The 14,700-nt window shown below is 48.0% G+C and overlaps 1 protein-coding gene across 2 annotated transcripts in view; it reads left to right on the top strand.

The window, feature by feature from the left end:
• Positions 1-352: 352 nt before the first annotated feature.
• Positions 353-14,700, top strand: part of RRM2B (ribonucleotide reductase regulatory TP53 inducible subunit M2B) — a 29,404-nt gene continuing 15,056 nt past the window's right edge. The window contains exons 1-5 of one of the 2 annotated variants that reach the window (XM_075316223.1): positions 353-410; positions 3,580-3,729; positions 9,419-9,535; positions 10,754-10,887; positions 12,544-12,638. In XM_075316223.1, coding sequence (XP_075172338.1) covers positions 378-410; positions 3,580-3,729; positions 9,419-9,535; positions 10,754-10,887; positions 12,544-12,638 — 529 coding nt within the window. In that variant the 5' untranslated portion in view covers positions 353-377. Of the gene's footprint in view, positions 411-3,467; positions 3,730-9,418; positions 9,536-10,753; positions 10,888-12,543; positions 12,639-14,700 lie in introns of both variants that reach the window. The other variant, XM_075316224.1, reaches the window with a different exon arrangement.

Genomic DNA, 14,700 nt, shown 5'->3' on the forward strand with positions numbered 1-14,700 from the left:
TCTTGAGAAAATTCCATTTTCCAGTGCGCACAGGGCCTAATGGCTCTCGGAAGATGCGAGGAAAAAACCAAAAAAATCCCCCAAAACTTGCAAGGTCATGACGGGGTTAAACAAGGAACATCTGCACCAACAACACGAGGTGTGCACTCAGCCTTAGTTCCCTGTAGGCTCCGGTATCTGGACACACGTTATGGATCAGTTATGTAGAAAGAAGAGCATATTTGGCCGCGGTGCCAGTGCTAACAGTCCCGGTCTGCGGCCGTTCAGGCAATGCAGCCTCCCATCCCCCCGCCTGCTGTACGGGGTCTCCCTGTATGAGGAGGAGTCAGGGGCAACACCGAGCTCGGCCCCCAAGTCACATCTGCGCCTGCGTCGCAATGGGAGACGCCAGACTTCCGGGGGATGAACAGGTAATCACATCGTTATATATACCGACTATGGAGCGGACCACTTATAGGTGGGGGGTGGGAACATAGATGTGAAATAACATGACGTCTGTGTGTGACCAGGAGATACTCCCCCTGCTTTTTATTTATGATGATCTACACTGAAAGGAGGGGTAACGGGGAGTGCGCCAACCAATCAGAACACAGCTATTGCTAGCTCATCTTGAAATAAAATAAAAGCTGCAGTCTGATTGGTTGCTACATTTATTGCGGCAGTACACATCTTAAAGGGGCAGTGTGACCTTGATTATTGATGGCATAGTGTCAGGTTGTACCATTAATTTCATGGGGGATTATTTGGACTTCACCAATCACAAAAGGGAAGGATTTATAGCTGGATCATGTGACTTTTATTGCTGCTCAATCCAATCCATGTAATACCAAACTGCAGAAGAAAAAAAATAGGATTATTTCCATATAGAACCTTCCTTGTTTATTTCTTCAGTCTGATGATCGCACAGATGCAAGTCTCATAACTGGGCAGGATCACATGGGGCAGGTACACTGCCGCCATTTAGTTAGGGCAGAAAATCTGCAGCGTATTGGAGCTTGTTCACACCTTGTGTGTGATCGGCGCATTTTTTTTTTTCCTTTTTCCCTCTTTGAGATAAATGAGATGAATAAAATGAAAAACCTCTCCCATTTTAATGCCCCTTGTGGTTTTTCTTGGCAATTTTGTGAAGAAACGCAGCGTGTGAATGCAGCCTGATTGTACCAGCAAAACGGATTAGATTGGATCAAATCTTATTCCCATGTTGTATAAAAAAAACTGCACAGAATTTAATTTATGAGCTGCAGATTTCTATCGCAGATCTTCATGTGAAACATAGATTCGATAGTCACTGTGAATTTCCTCCAAATATGCAGTGAAGTTACATTTTTCCTCTGCAATTTATATCTTGTGAAGCAAGTGTGACGCCCTGGACTAGCCAGGTTGTCACAGGTAGTCCCATACACTCCCCCCCCCCTTCCTTAGTAAGGTGACAGCAGCCAAACTACAAAACCCTTGTCACCCCCCTCCAGGTTTGATGTTCACACTGGGAGGCGGAGCCAGGCGGTTGGCTCCGCCCACCGAGGAGTTCACAGGCCCCGAGGCGGGAAAAAGAGTCTAGTCTTGACAGTGAAGTGGAGTGGAGTGAAGTTCAAGGGCAGACATGTGCCTAGGTCTGCCATATTCTACACCAGGTGTCTGGGTTGGAGCCCAGTCACCTCTGGCAAGGAGGCAGAGAGTGATGGCCGCCTGCAGGAGCTGGGATTACAGTCGGTGGAACCGTAGGGACCGGGGACGGGCGGTGGCCCGCCGGTACCGAACCGGGGAACTGATTGGAAACCGGAGCACCAGTAGGGGTACTCAGACCCAGTTCGAGGCCCAGAAACAAAAGGGCCGAGTCAAATCAACTGATTGAGGACTGGACTTTAGGACCTTTCCCACATAAGACCCAACTGAAGACAACAGCCCTACCATAGGGGTAAAGCCACCGCCCAGGCATAGAGACCCGAGGGGCCAGCATCTGCGGGCAAAGAGGGCTCTCCCGACACATATCAAGCCGGGGAGCGGACTACCGTTGCTCAGGCATAGGAGTCGTGATTTCTACATAAGTGAGGTGCAGGAGAAAGGCGGAAACCACCAACCTGTTAAGGGGAAAACTGCAGCCGGCTGTGGGCACCGTTCACCATCTTGTTTGGTTTACCAGAGACTCCAGAGTGTTTGTCATAGTGAGTACACCAGTGCCTTCGGGCCGCGCACCGCACCAGCACCCAGCACGCACCCGTCCCCTCGCCTCAGCACCTCCCTCAGGCCCCCGGGACCATCATCCCCCCTACCCACGGAGGGGGTCAACACCAAGCTGCGCAACACCGTCCCCGGGAGCCTAGTCAACGGCAGCGGTGGTGTCCATCCATTCACCCCAACCTGTGGGTGGCGTCACAAATTTATATCCCCTACAAACAACCGCGGCTCCGACTGTGGACCTCCCCACCGAAGTCCCTACGTGCAGCGCCAACCCCCCTTTCAGAGCGACGTGACCCCCGGGTCCGTGAAGAGCTCGAGCCACCCACCGACGAGCACGGATCCGAGCGGCTCGGCAGCCGGCCGAGCCCCGGGGTGGTACACAAGCAATGTATGACCGGCACCTGATGCTGCGGTATAACCACCGCAGAATTTTTTGGGGCAGAAAAACAGCAACATTTCCAAACATTTTACCATTTGCAAAAGATGAAATCTGCAGCATAAACCAGCAGCGACCTAGAAGTGCAGTGCAGCCGGCAGACTGTGCTGCGGATAGTCCCTATATCATGTGAATCCCACCCATCCTGTAATATGGAAGCGATTGATTCTCCTGTGGGAATATGAACAGCAAATCTGTTTATTAACTGTTTCCAGGTGGGGACTGGGTATTTTTCTCTAAATTAGGCCTCATTCAGATGCCTTTTTCTTACATATGAGATAAATGGACCCTTTCTTCTGCTCTGTCCGATTTTCATCCATTTTTGGTCTGTTTTGATAATTTGAATGGAATCAGTTTGTTGTTATTCATAAAAAAAAAAACAAGCCAGTAAAAAATGGTCAGCACTTGGATGACACGTGGAGGGTATCCATGTTTTTTTTACACTCATTGATTTGATTGGGCAAACTTGATTCGTAAATTGGATACAAGAAGGACACATCTGTTGTTTTCTTTCTTTTTACGGACGCTCGTTATGCAAAACACACAGACGTGAGCAGCCATGTAGACAATAATGAATACGTATCCAGTCCGGGGAAAAATGTTGATAGAAAATGTGTGTGAATGAGGCCTCACACTAGTAAAAATAAAACCTATATTTAACAAAAAGAGGAGAAATGTTGATGAGGATAAGTGGCAGTAATGCTGCATTTTGCATTGTCTAGCTATGGAGGCAATGTGGTGAGGACTTACAAAGCACAATGCCAATGGTGTGCGGAAATTGCCCCATAAAAGTGAAGTGCCGGGTGCCATCTTTATTTGTTGTAGACACTTTTTTTTATATTTTCCTTTACAGTTTTGAAAAGTGTTTTAAAAAAAAATGTCACGGGAAGATAAGGAAAAATGTGAAATATTGGGACTATTATTGGCAATGAAAACCATATAAAATGGCGACGTGTTCTCTGCAGAATGGAAGCAGCGTTAGTAATGGAGCCAGTGATGACGATGAGCCCCTTCTTAGGAAGAATCCCCGTCGTTTTGTCATTTTCCCAATCCAGTATCCTGACATTTGGAAAATGTATAAGAAGGCGCAGGCTTCATTTTGGACCGTGGAGGAAGTAAGTGATTATCATTATTATTTATTATTTTAGCGCCATTTATTTCATGGCGCCTTACAAGTGAAAAGGATATACATAAAAACAAGTACAATAATCATGAACATTACAAAAACAGACTGGTACAAGAAGAGAGAGGACCCTGCCCGCTAGGGCTCACAGTCTACAGGGGATGGGTGAGGATACAGGAGGAGAGAGGACCCTGCCCGCGAGGGCTCACAGTCTACAGGGGATGGGTGAGGATACAGGAGGAGAGAGGACCCTGTCCGCGAGGGCTCACAGTCTACAGGGGATGGGTGAGGATACAGGAGGAGAGAGGACCCTGTCCGCGAGGGCGCCCAGTCTACAGGGGATGGGTGAGGACACAGGAGGAGAGAGGACCCTGCCCGCGAGGGCTCACAGTCTACAGGGGATGGGTGAGGATACAGGAGGAGAGAGGACCCTGCCCGCGAGGGCTCACAGTCTACAGGGGATGGGTGAGGATACAGGAGGAGAGAGGACCCTGCCCGCGAGGGCTCACAGTCTACAGGGGATGGGTGAGGATACAGGAGGAGAGAGGACCCTGTCCGCGAGGGCGCACAGTCTACAGGGGATGGGTGAGGATACAGGGAGGAGAGAGGACCCTGTCCGCGAGGGCTCACAGTCTACAGCGGATGGGTGAGGATACAGGAGGAGAGAGGACCCTGTCCGCGAGGGCGCCCAGTCTACAGGGGATGGGTGAGGACACAGGAGGAGAGAGGACCCTGCCCGCGAGGGCGCACAGTCTACAGGGGATGGGTGAGGATACAGGAGGAGAGAGGACCCTGCCCGCGAGGGCGCACAGTCTACAGGGGATGGGTGAGGATACAGGAGGAAAGAGGACCCTGCTCGCGAGGGCTCAAAGTCTACAGGGGATGGGTGAGGATACAGGAGGAGAGAGGACCCTGTCCGCGAGGGCGCCCAGTCTACAGGGGATGGGTGAGGATACAGGAGGAAAGAGGACCCTGCTCGCGAGGGCTCACAGTCTACAGGGGATGGGTGAGGATACAGGAGGAGAGGGGACCCTGTCCGCGAGGGCTCACAGTCTACAGGGGATGGGTGAGGATACAGGAGGAGAGAGGACCCTGCCCACGAGGGCTCACAGTCTACAGGGGATGGGTGAGGATACAGGAGGAGAGAGGACCCTGTCCGCGAGGGCTCACAGTCTACAGGGGATGGGTGAAGATACAGGAGGAGAGAGGACCCTGTCCGCAAGGGCGCACAGTCCACAGGGGATGGGTGAGGATACAGGAAGAGAGAGGACCCTGCCCGCGAGGGTGCACAGTCTACAGGAGATGGGTGAGGATACAGGATGAGAGAGGACCCTGCGCGTGAGGGCTCACAGTCTACAGGGGATGGGTGACGATACAGGAGGAGAGAGGACCCTGCCCGCGAGGGCTCACAGTACAAGGGATGGGCAAGGGTACAATAGGTGAGGACAGAGCTGGTCGTACTGCAGTATAGTTGACTGAGGGTTATGGCAGGTTGTAGGCTTGTTGGAAGAGGTGGGTCTTCAGGTTCCCTTTGAAGCTTTCCACGGTAGGAGAGAGTCTGATATGTTGGGGTAGAGAGTTCCAGAGTCTGGGAGAGGCACGGGAGAAATCTTGTATGCAATTGTGGGAAGAGGAGATAAGTGGGGAGTAGAGAAGGAGATCTCATGAGGATTTGAAGTTACGTACAGGTAGGTACCGGGAGACTAGGTCACATATGTATGGAGGAGACAGGTTGCGGGTGGATTTGTATGTCATGGTTACTGTTTTGAACTGGAGTCTTTGGGCAATGGGAAGCCAGTGAAGAGATTGTCAGAGAGGAGATGCCAGGGAATAGTGAGGGAGAGGTGAATAAGTCAAGTGGCAGAGTTTAGGCTAGATTGGAGGGTAGCAAGAGTGTTAGAAGGGAGGCCACAGAGCAGGAGGTTGCAGTAGTGCAGGTGGGAGATGATGAGGGCATGCACTAATATTTTTCCTGATTCTTGTTTAAGGAATGCATGAAATATTTTTGAGTTGTAGTCGGCAGAAGGTGAAGAGGGCTTGGATTAGTGGCTTGAAGGATAGAGCAGAGTCGAGTGTTACTCCAAAGCAACAAGCTTGTGAGACTGGGGAAAGTGAGCAGCCATCAACTTTGATGGATAGGCTTGTTGGAGGAGTTGAGAGAGGAGGAGGAAAGATAATGAATTCAGTTTTGTCGCTGTTAAGCTTTAGGAATCACGCAGAGAAGAAGGATGAAATAGCAGATGGACACTGTGGGATTCTGGTTAGTAGGCAGGTGATGTCGGGTACAGAGAGGTAGATCTGCATATTATCAGTGTAGAGGTGATACTGAAAGCCGTGGGACTCTATGAGCTGCCCCAGGCCGAAGGTGTAGATGGACAACAGCAGGGGTCCAAGTACTGAGCCTTGGGGGACACTGATAGATAGGGGACGAGATGAGGAAGTTGTGGGAGATGCTGAATGTCCGGTTGGCTAGGTATGAAGAGATGCAGGATAGTGCTAAGTCTGTGATGCCGAGAGATGAGAGAATCTGTAGTAGAAGGGAGTGGTCCACTGTGTCGAAGGCAGAGGACAGGTCCAGGAGGAGGACGATTCATTCAATGTGTTATCAGGACTAGGCCTACTTCAGAATCTGAGGCCTCATTTATCGGAGCAGGCGACATTGTTACCCATAGCAACCAATCACAGTGCAGCTTTACATTATGTAGAAAGTTTGGGAAATGAAAGCTACCTTCTGATTGGTTACTATAGGCGACAAGGCCTCTATATCTCCCTCCCAAAGTTTAACCCCATGGTAGAAAATGTACAGTTAGGTCCAGAAACATTTGAACAGTGACTGAATCTTCGTGATTTCAGCTCTGCAGAACACTATTTTTTTTATTTAAAATGAAACATCTGAGATGCAATTGAAGTAGAGACTTTCAGGTTTAATTAAAGGGGATGACCAAAAAATCGTGTGAAATTTTCAGAAATTGCAGCTATTTTTCTACAAAGCCTCCTCATTTATGGATCTCAAAAGTAATTGGGCAAATTAACTGTACCAGAATTTTTTTTTCATTTTTAATACTTTGTACGGAATCCTTTGCAGACAGTGACTGAAGTCTGGAAGCCATGGACGTCACCATCGCTGGGTTTCCTCCTTTGTGAGGCTTTTCCGGCCTTTATTGCAGCTGACTTCAGATGTTACTAGTTTGAGGGTCTTTCTGCTTTAAAAGGGTATTCGCATCACCCAGTTCCTATCCCAATATGTAGTAGGTGTAATAATATTAGCAAATACCTCCAATTAGAAATATAGTATAGTTCTCCTGATATAGCTATATCTCTTACCTCATGTGCAGGACATTGAAGCAGTAGGTTAGGTATCCATGGTTACTACCACTCATATAGTGAGTTATGTACGGTAGTTGCTCGTGGTCATAACCATAAATACCTAAGCTACTGAAATGCCCTGCACATGAGGTAAGCAACATAGATAATCAAGAGAACTATGCTACATTTCTAATTGGAGGTATTTGCTAATATTATTATACCTACTACATATTGAGATAGGATAGCCCTTTAAGTTTTGTCTTAATGGGGCTGTCCACTACTAGGACAACCCCTTCTGATTCCACATGTTTCCACCAGGTAAAATAAAAAAGCCTATGCTCATCCCCCGCCATTCCAGTGGTGCTGCGGTTCACAGTCTTGGAGGTTCATGTGTCTAAATATGTATGATGTCAATATAAGCCCTACCCCGAAAATAAATATTAAAGAATACTGTAGGAGACTTCATTAAAGAAAGCAGACACCTCCAAAAGAAAGAAGACAGAAGACCCTACAATCATACTCACCAGACACCGAATGGGATGTTGTGAAATGCGAAGACCTGCTGTGCAACACATCGAGGACCTGCAGTGGAAATCACACACGCACACGTCCGGTGATAGCCTACTGCTCCGGGGACCAGGAACACAAGGACCTGCAATGGAAATCACACACACACACATCCGGTGATAGCCTACTGCTCCGGGGACCAGGAACACAAGGACCTGCAGTGGAGTGCACACACACATCCAGTGATGGCCTACTGCTCCGGGGACCAGGAACACGAGGACCTGCAGTGGAGTGCACACACACATCCAGTGATGGCCTACTGCTCCGGGGACCAGGAACACAAGGACCTGCAGTGGAGTGCACACACACATCCAGTGATGGCCTACTGCTCCGGGGACCAGGAACACAAGGACCTGCAGTGGAGTGCACACACACATCCAGTGATGGCCTACTGCTCCGGGGACCAGAAACACGAGGACCTGCAATGGAAATCACACACACACATCCGGTGATAGCCTACTGCTCCGGGGACCAGGAACACGAGGACCTGCAATGGCATGCACACACACATCCAGTGATAGCCTACTGCTCCGGGGACCAGAAACACGAGGACCTGCAATGGAATGCACACACACATCCGGTGATAGCCTACTGCTCCGGGGACCAGGAACACGAGGACCTGCAATGGCATGCACACACACATCCAGTGATAGCCTACTGCTCCGGGGACCAGGAACACGAGGACCTGCAATGGAATGCACACACACATCCGGTGATAGCCTACTGCTCCGGGGACCAGGAACACGAGGACCTGCAATGGAATGCACACACACATCCGGTGATAGCCTACTGCTCCGGGGACCAGGAACACGAGGACCTGCAATGGAAATCACACACACACATCCGGTGATAGCCTACTGCTCCGGGGACCAGGAACACGAAAACCTGCAATGGCATGCACACACACATCCGGTGATAGCCTACTGCTCCGGGGACCAGGAACACGAGGACCTGCAATGGAAATCACACACACACATCCAGTGATAGCCTACTGCTCCGGGGACCAGGAACACGAGGACCTGCAGTGGAATGTACACACACACATCCGGTGATAGCCTACTGCTCCGGGGACCAGGAACACGAGGACCTGCAGTGGAATGTACACACACACATCCGGTGATAGCCTACTGCTCCGGGGACCAGGAACACGAGGACCTGCAGGGGAATGTACACACACACATCCGGTGATAGCCTACTGCTCCGGGGACCAGGAACACGAGGACCTGCAGTGGAATGTACACACACACATTCGGTGATAGCCCACTTCTCCGGGGACCAGGAACACGAGGACCTACGGTGGAATGCATCACTTTATTCAATTGCAGATCATCGATGCGTTCCACCTCAGGTCCTCGCATTCTACAGCGTCCCAGGTTCCCCTGCCTGCCGGAAGCAGTGTATCTTTGTGTGTGTGAGTGCAGGCTGTAAGCAGGGGAGGACCTCTATGAAGCACACAAGAACCTGCTCCCAGCTCCTTGTGTGCTTCACAGTGGTCCTGTGGATCACAGGAGGACCTTGGAGCGACACAGACATCCATGGTCCAGTAAGTATGATTCTCCTGGGGGATTTCTGCTTTTTTGGCTGTTTCCCCCAAAATAAGCCCCACTCCGATAATAAGCCCTAGCACATTTTTAGGACAAAAAAATAATATAAGATACTGTCTTATTTGCGGGGAAACACAGCATTTGAGGGTTTTTTATGCCAAATTCATCAATTAGGTGCACGCGATTCATGAATTGGCTGCATGAGTGCGATAATACTGTAATTTTATCCACGGCATATATCATCTGTTATTATTTCTCTCTGAGGTGGATTTATCCAAAGATGCTGCTCACTGGGAGAAGCTGACATCGGATGAGAAGTATTTTATTTCCCACGTTTTGGCTTTCTTTGCTGCGAGCGATGGCATTGTTAACGAGAATCTGGTAGGTGTATTGTGCTGTCTGTGTTATGGATTTTCGTAGCTTTCTAATGTAAGACTGGTTTACGTGTTACTTCTTTTGTACAGATTTTTACACTGCGTATCTACAGCTTTCCTGCAGCAGAATCCACACGTTTGGCTTTTGGCCCCTTATCCTTTCAGACCACGAAAAACCAATCCTTGCGCTATGATCATGTTACTGATGGAAGACCCTCATACTATGTGTAGCTTAGCTGTGATTAGAGACCCTTCATGCTTACCTGGAACGTGCACATTGCCATATTTTCCCACCCTCTACCTCCCTATATTAGCCATTCTGGACTTCCATGGTCATCCATTCGGTTGAGAAGGCATTTTGCAGTTGGACAACCCTTTTTAGCTAAGGAATTTGTCTCAAGACTTTGCCAATGGTGGCCTATCTTTAGGAAAGGTCATCAGTGTCAGATCAGTGGGTGTCTGACACCTAGAACCTCAATTAATCAGGTGTTACCAATTAAAGGGTTTGTCCACTCCTTTTATATTGATGGCCTATCGTTACGATAGGTCATCAATATCTGATCAGCCGAGGTCCGACACCCCACACCCCTGCCGATCAGCTTTTCTCGGTCCCGGTGGCGGCAGCAGGCAGCTGGAAAGGCTCAGTTCTGGCGCAGCTCTGTCTTCGGATAGTGGCCGTGGTCGAGTACTGCACATCCGCCTCCCATTCTAATCAATAGGAGGAGGATGTGCAGTACCCGGCCATGGCTGCTATCAGACGCCGTAGCAGCGCCAGAACTGAGCATTTCCTCTTCCTGCTGCCGCTGGGACCGAGAACAGCCCATCAGCGGGGGTGCGGGGTGTCAGACAACGGCTGATCAGACATTGATGGCTTATCCTTCAGATAGGTCATCAATGTAAAAGAAGTGGACAACCCCTTTAATACAGCTGCTGTAAATAAAAAGTATATTGAGCTGAAACACCACAGCGCCATACACTGTGTAGTGGCCATTCTAAGGAACTGCAGCTGAGCTCCCATTGAAGTGAGTAGGAGCTCATCTGCAGTGCCCAGCCACTACACAGTAAATGGAGATATGGTGGTCTGGCCATTAGTATCAAAGCCTTGGACAGCCCCCTTATGCTGTTTGCATCTTCTTTTATGCTAGGTGCTACTTCATTCCTTTGACTTCAATATTTGTGATGTAATTTATAGCAATAAATGGCCTTTTTTCTTTTATTGTGTCAGGTGGAGCGATTCAGTCAGGAGGTCCAGATACCAGAAGCCCGATGTTTTTATGGCTTTCAGATTCTCATTGAGAACATTCATTCTGAAATGTACAGTCTGCTCATCGAGACGTATATCAAGGATCTTGAGAAACGGTACGAAAATATCACAATGGACAGCGGATGAAGGGAGTCTATCAGCACATAATGACTGTTCAAACCAAGCACAGACACTCGGCGCACCCTTGGTGTGGCCGAGAGGTTCAGTGCACCCTTGGTGTGGCCGAGAGGTTCAGTGCACCCTTGGTGTGGCCGAGAGGTTCAGTGCACCTTCTCACTGGTAGTCTCTCATCTATCTCTGCCCTTTTCCGTCTCCTGTAAAGGCAGAGCTGTCAATTTAAGGAGAAGGAGGATGCAAAACAAGTAGGTGAGAAGGTGCACTGTACTGTTTGGCCACCCCAAGGGTGCACCGAGTGCTTGCGTTCGGTTTGAACAGTCATTTTGTGCTAATAGACTTCTTTTAAAATTTCTATTACAATAATTTTCCTTGCTCCTATAATTATCTTGTACAGGTTTTAAAGGGGATCTATCCGCAGATTTTTGCTCCCCCATCTGAGAGCAGCCTAATGTAGAGACAGAGACCCTGATTCCAGTGATGTGTCACTGAGCTGTTTGCTGTCATTTTGATAAAATTAATGTTTTCTCTGCTGCAGATCCAGCAGTTATACAGAGCTCATGAATATGCTGGACTACCTGCAGCATGCCAAGTAGTCCTGTAATGATAATCTACTGCAGATTAATCAGTGATTTTATGAAAACTACACTAAGCAGCCCAGTAAGTGACACATCGCTGGAATCAGGATATCTGCCCCTACATTATGCTGCTCTCAGATTAGGTGGCAAAAACCTGGTGATAGATTCCATTTAAGCTGTGTGTTATTTTCTACATCATTTATATCCAAAATCAGAGAAAATAATTCTGCCTTTTCCCTTTTAACTTCGCAGTCATGTGACCCCCCCCCAGCTTAGCGCTGCCATATTGAGATCCCACAATGCTCTACTCTCTGAACACAGGAAGGCAGCGGAATGCTTAATTTAAAGGAGTAATCTGCTTATAACAAGACCCATGTTCTTGCAGTTGGTCAGACCCCCATAGATCTGTTATCACCTATGCATTGGGAAGGGGATCATGTGCCTTAACTGTAAGGTCAAACACATTAGAGTGGTACAGCTATTTACCATTGGCACTTTGGGAACCCTTAGGGTGCGCTCACCTGAGTGTATAAATAATGAGTCTGATTTTCATCCAGAAAAGTAGGATGATTTTTCTGTCTCTTGTCATCCGTGGCAACCCTTTTATTTTTTCTCAGCTATTATTGATTTACAGGATCATTTATAGTGTTCTATGCTACCAATGGTAATGTATCTGTAAAGAACAGATGCCACTAGTATGGTCATGTGTGGCATCTGATTTTTTTTTTTTTTGCTTGCACCCATAGACTTGCATAGGTGAGTCTCTTCCGATATATGTGGCAATATGCAGCATGCTTTGATTTTTATTGTTTTTCCTAACGCTGAATATATGTACTGCTTGATTGCATAACATTGGTCTGAGTGCAATTGCAATCCCTATTTTTTTTATAGCATCGCACTTGTCCGATTTATACGCTCGTGTGTGCGAGCCTTTAGTTACGCTTACTAGTCCATTATGATTAGTTCAGATGAAAAGAAAAATCATTTATTGGGTTATTATATTTGCAATTTTCTACATTATACCTTTTTTATTTACTTTTTTCTTTTTTTTTCTTTTAGCAACTTTTTATTTAACGCAATCGAAACTATGCCGTGTATCAGAAAAAAAGCCAAGTGGGCCCTGGACTGGATATCAAACCGGAAAGCTTCCTTTGGTCTGTACTGTCCTAGACTGGAAAGAAATATGTTATATTGAGATACAGATATACCGTTTTTTTTTTAATTATAAGACGCACTTTTCCTCCCAACAATTTGGGAGGAAAATGAGGGGTGCGTCTTAAAATCCGAATGTAGCTTACCAGGAGGTAGAGAATGGGTGCTGTGCTGGCTGCCATAGGAGCTGTGCTGGTGGCTGTCTGTGCGGGCGGCCGGCTGTCTGTGCGGGTGGCTGGCTGCGGTGGCTGTGTAGAGCAGGGTTGTACGGCGGGTGTTCCAGATGCTCTGGCTTCATATAATGCCGCCCGGAGTTGGTGCGTGCACAGATGGAGCTCTCGGCTCAAGATCTCATCTGCGCACACGCCGCCTCCAGCCCACTGACCTCTCAGCAGCGGACTTAAGGAAATTGGTGCCTGGAGGTGTCGTGTGCGCAGATGAGATCTCGGCTTGTCATGGAGTCAAGAGTTCAATCTGCGCACGCGCTGACTCCAGGTGCCATTTCTTTGAAGCCCACACCACCGGCAGAGCATCTGGGACACTCACCGCACCACTCTGCTCCACACAGCCAGCACAGAGCCCACCGTTGCCATCAAAAGCTCCCACCACAATCCCTGAAGCATCGCCCTACTCCAGTACCGCCCCTGCCTCCTGTGACGCCGTTCCACCTCCGCTGCCGCCCCCCCCCTCCGGTAAGACATGACCGGAGTACGACGGACCCCCCTTTTTTTTTTATCACCGCTGCAAGCACAGACCCCACCGTTGCCATCAAAAGCTCCCACCACAATCCCTGCAGCATCGCCCTACTCCAGCACCGCCCCTGCCTCCTGTGACCCCACTCCACCACCGCTGCCGCCCCCCCTCCGGTAAGACATGACCGGAGTACGACGGACCCCCCCTTTTTTTAATCTTTTTTATCTCTAAATTTGGGGTGCGTCTTATAAAACGAAAAATACGGTACTTCTTACACTTTCTTTGCTAATCAAATCCTATTATGCATTGTGCTTCCATTTTGTAATGTTGGTGTGGATTTTCCTTGTGGATTTGCGTGTAGAAAATTCACAGCATTAACCATATCAGTGATGTAGATTTCTGCACATTGTGTATTTGGTACTGTTTTTTACATCTACAGCTTTGTGCATTGAAATCCACACATTACTTTTGGATTTTGCAGCAGTTTTTCTTGCATATTTGGTGCAGATTTCACCCTTATATCTTGGTTCACACGTTACATATTTGATAGGCGTCACAGCCAGTGTCTTAACTTATATCTGCAGCTTGTCTGCGATATTCATATTTTCTACACTTCTTCTTGTACTCCACTAAACGATCCAAGGCAGGTAGTTTTATTCACAAATTTACCTTCTTTATTGAAGTTCATGAGTAGAACCTGCACCAAAAATGAGAGTTTCTGCAACAAACATTCTAAGGGGTAATATTTCTCCTCGTGGTGAGCGCCAATCTGACGTAAGGAGACTTATAGGCCATGTAATGCTCCCCTAGAAATTCAAATTTGCAAATATCCTCTACAGAGAGGAAGAGGACAGGAACTGTAGGGCCACCTAAAAGATGTACAAATCCTAAAAGGGTCCCTGAATCTGTCAGCAGATTTTTGCTATGTCATCTTTGAGCAGTATGGTTTAGGGGCAGTGATGTGACACTTACTGGGTTGTGTTTCACTGTTTAAATAAAATCAGTGTTTTATTAGTAGGAAATTATCACTAGAAGACTAGGTGTCTCTTGCTCCTGATCCAATCACTGATTAGCAGCTTTTTGTCAATATATACACAGAAAGTTGCCAATCAGGGGTGTGGGCAGGTTTAACAAGGCTCAGCTTTCCGAGCTCTGCTAGATTTGGATAAGAGAAAACTGTGATTGTAATACAACTGTTGCACCCATTGAGTGACACATTGCTGGAATCGAGGTCCCTGCCCCTATCAAGGTTGGGAATCTATGTAACACTTACTGGGGTCGGAAGGTGATCAGCCTGGTTGAAGCAGATGGAGATCTCAGTCCGTAAAATAACTTATGATTATACAATACAACATTCGACTTTGACCTTGA

This window comes from Anomaloglossus baeobatrachus, chromosome 6 (genome assembly GCF_048569485.1).
Source record: "Anomaloglossus baeobatrachus isolate aAnoBae1 chromosome 6, aAnoBae1.hap1, whole genome shotgun sequence".
Lineage (NCBI taxonomy): Eukaryota > Metazoa > Chordata > Amphibia > Anura > Aromobatidae > Anomaloglossus > Anomaloglossus baeobatrachus.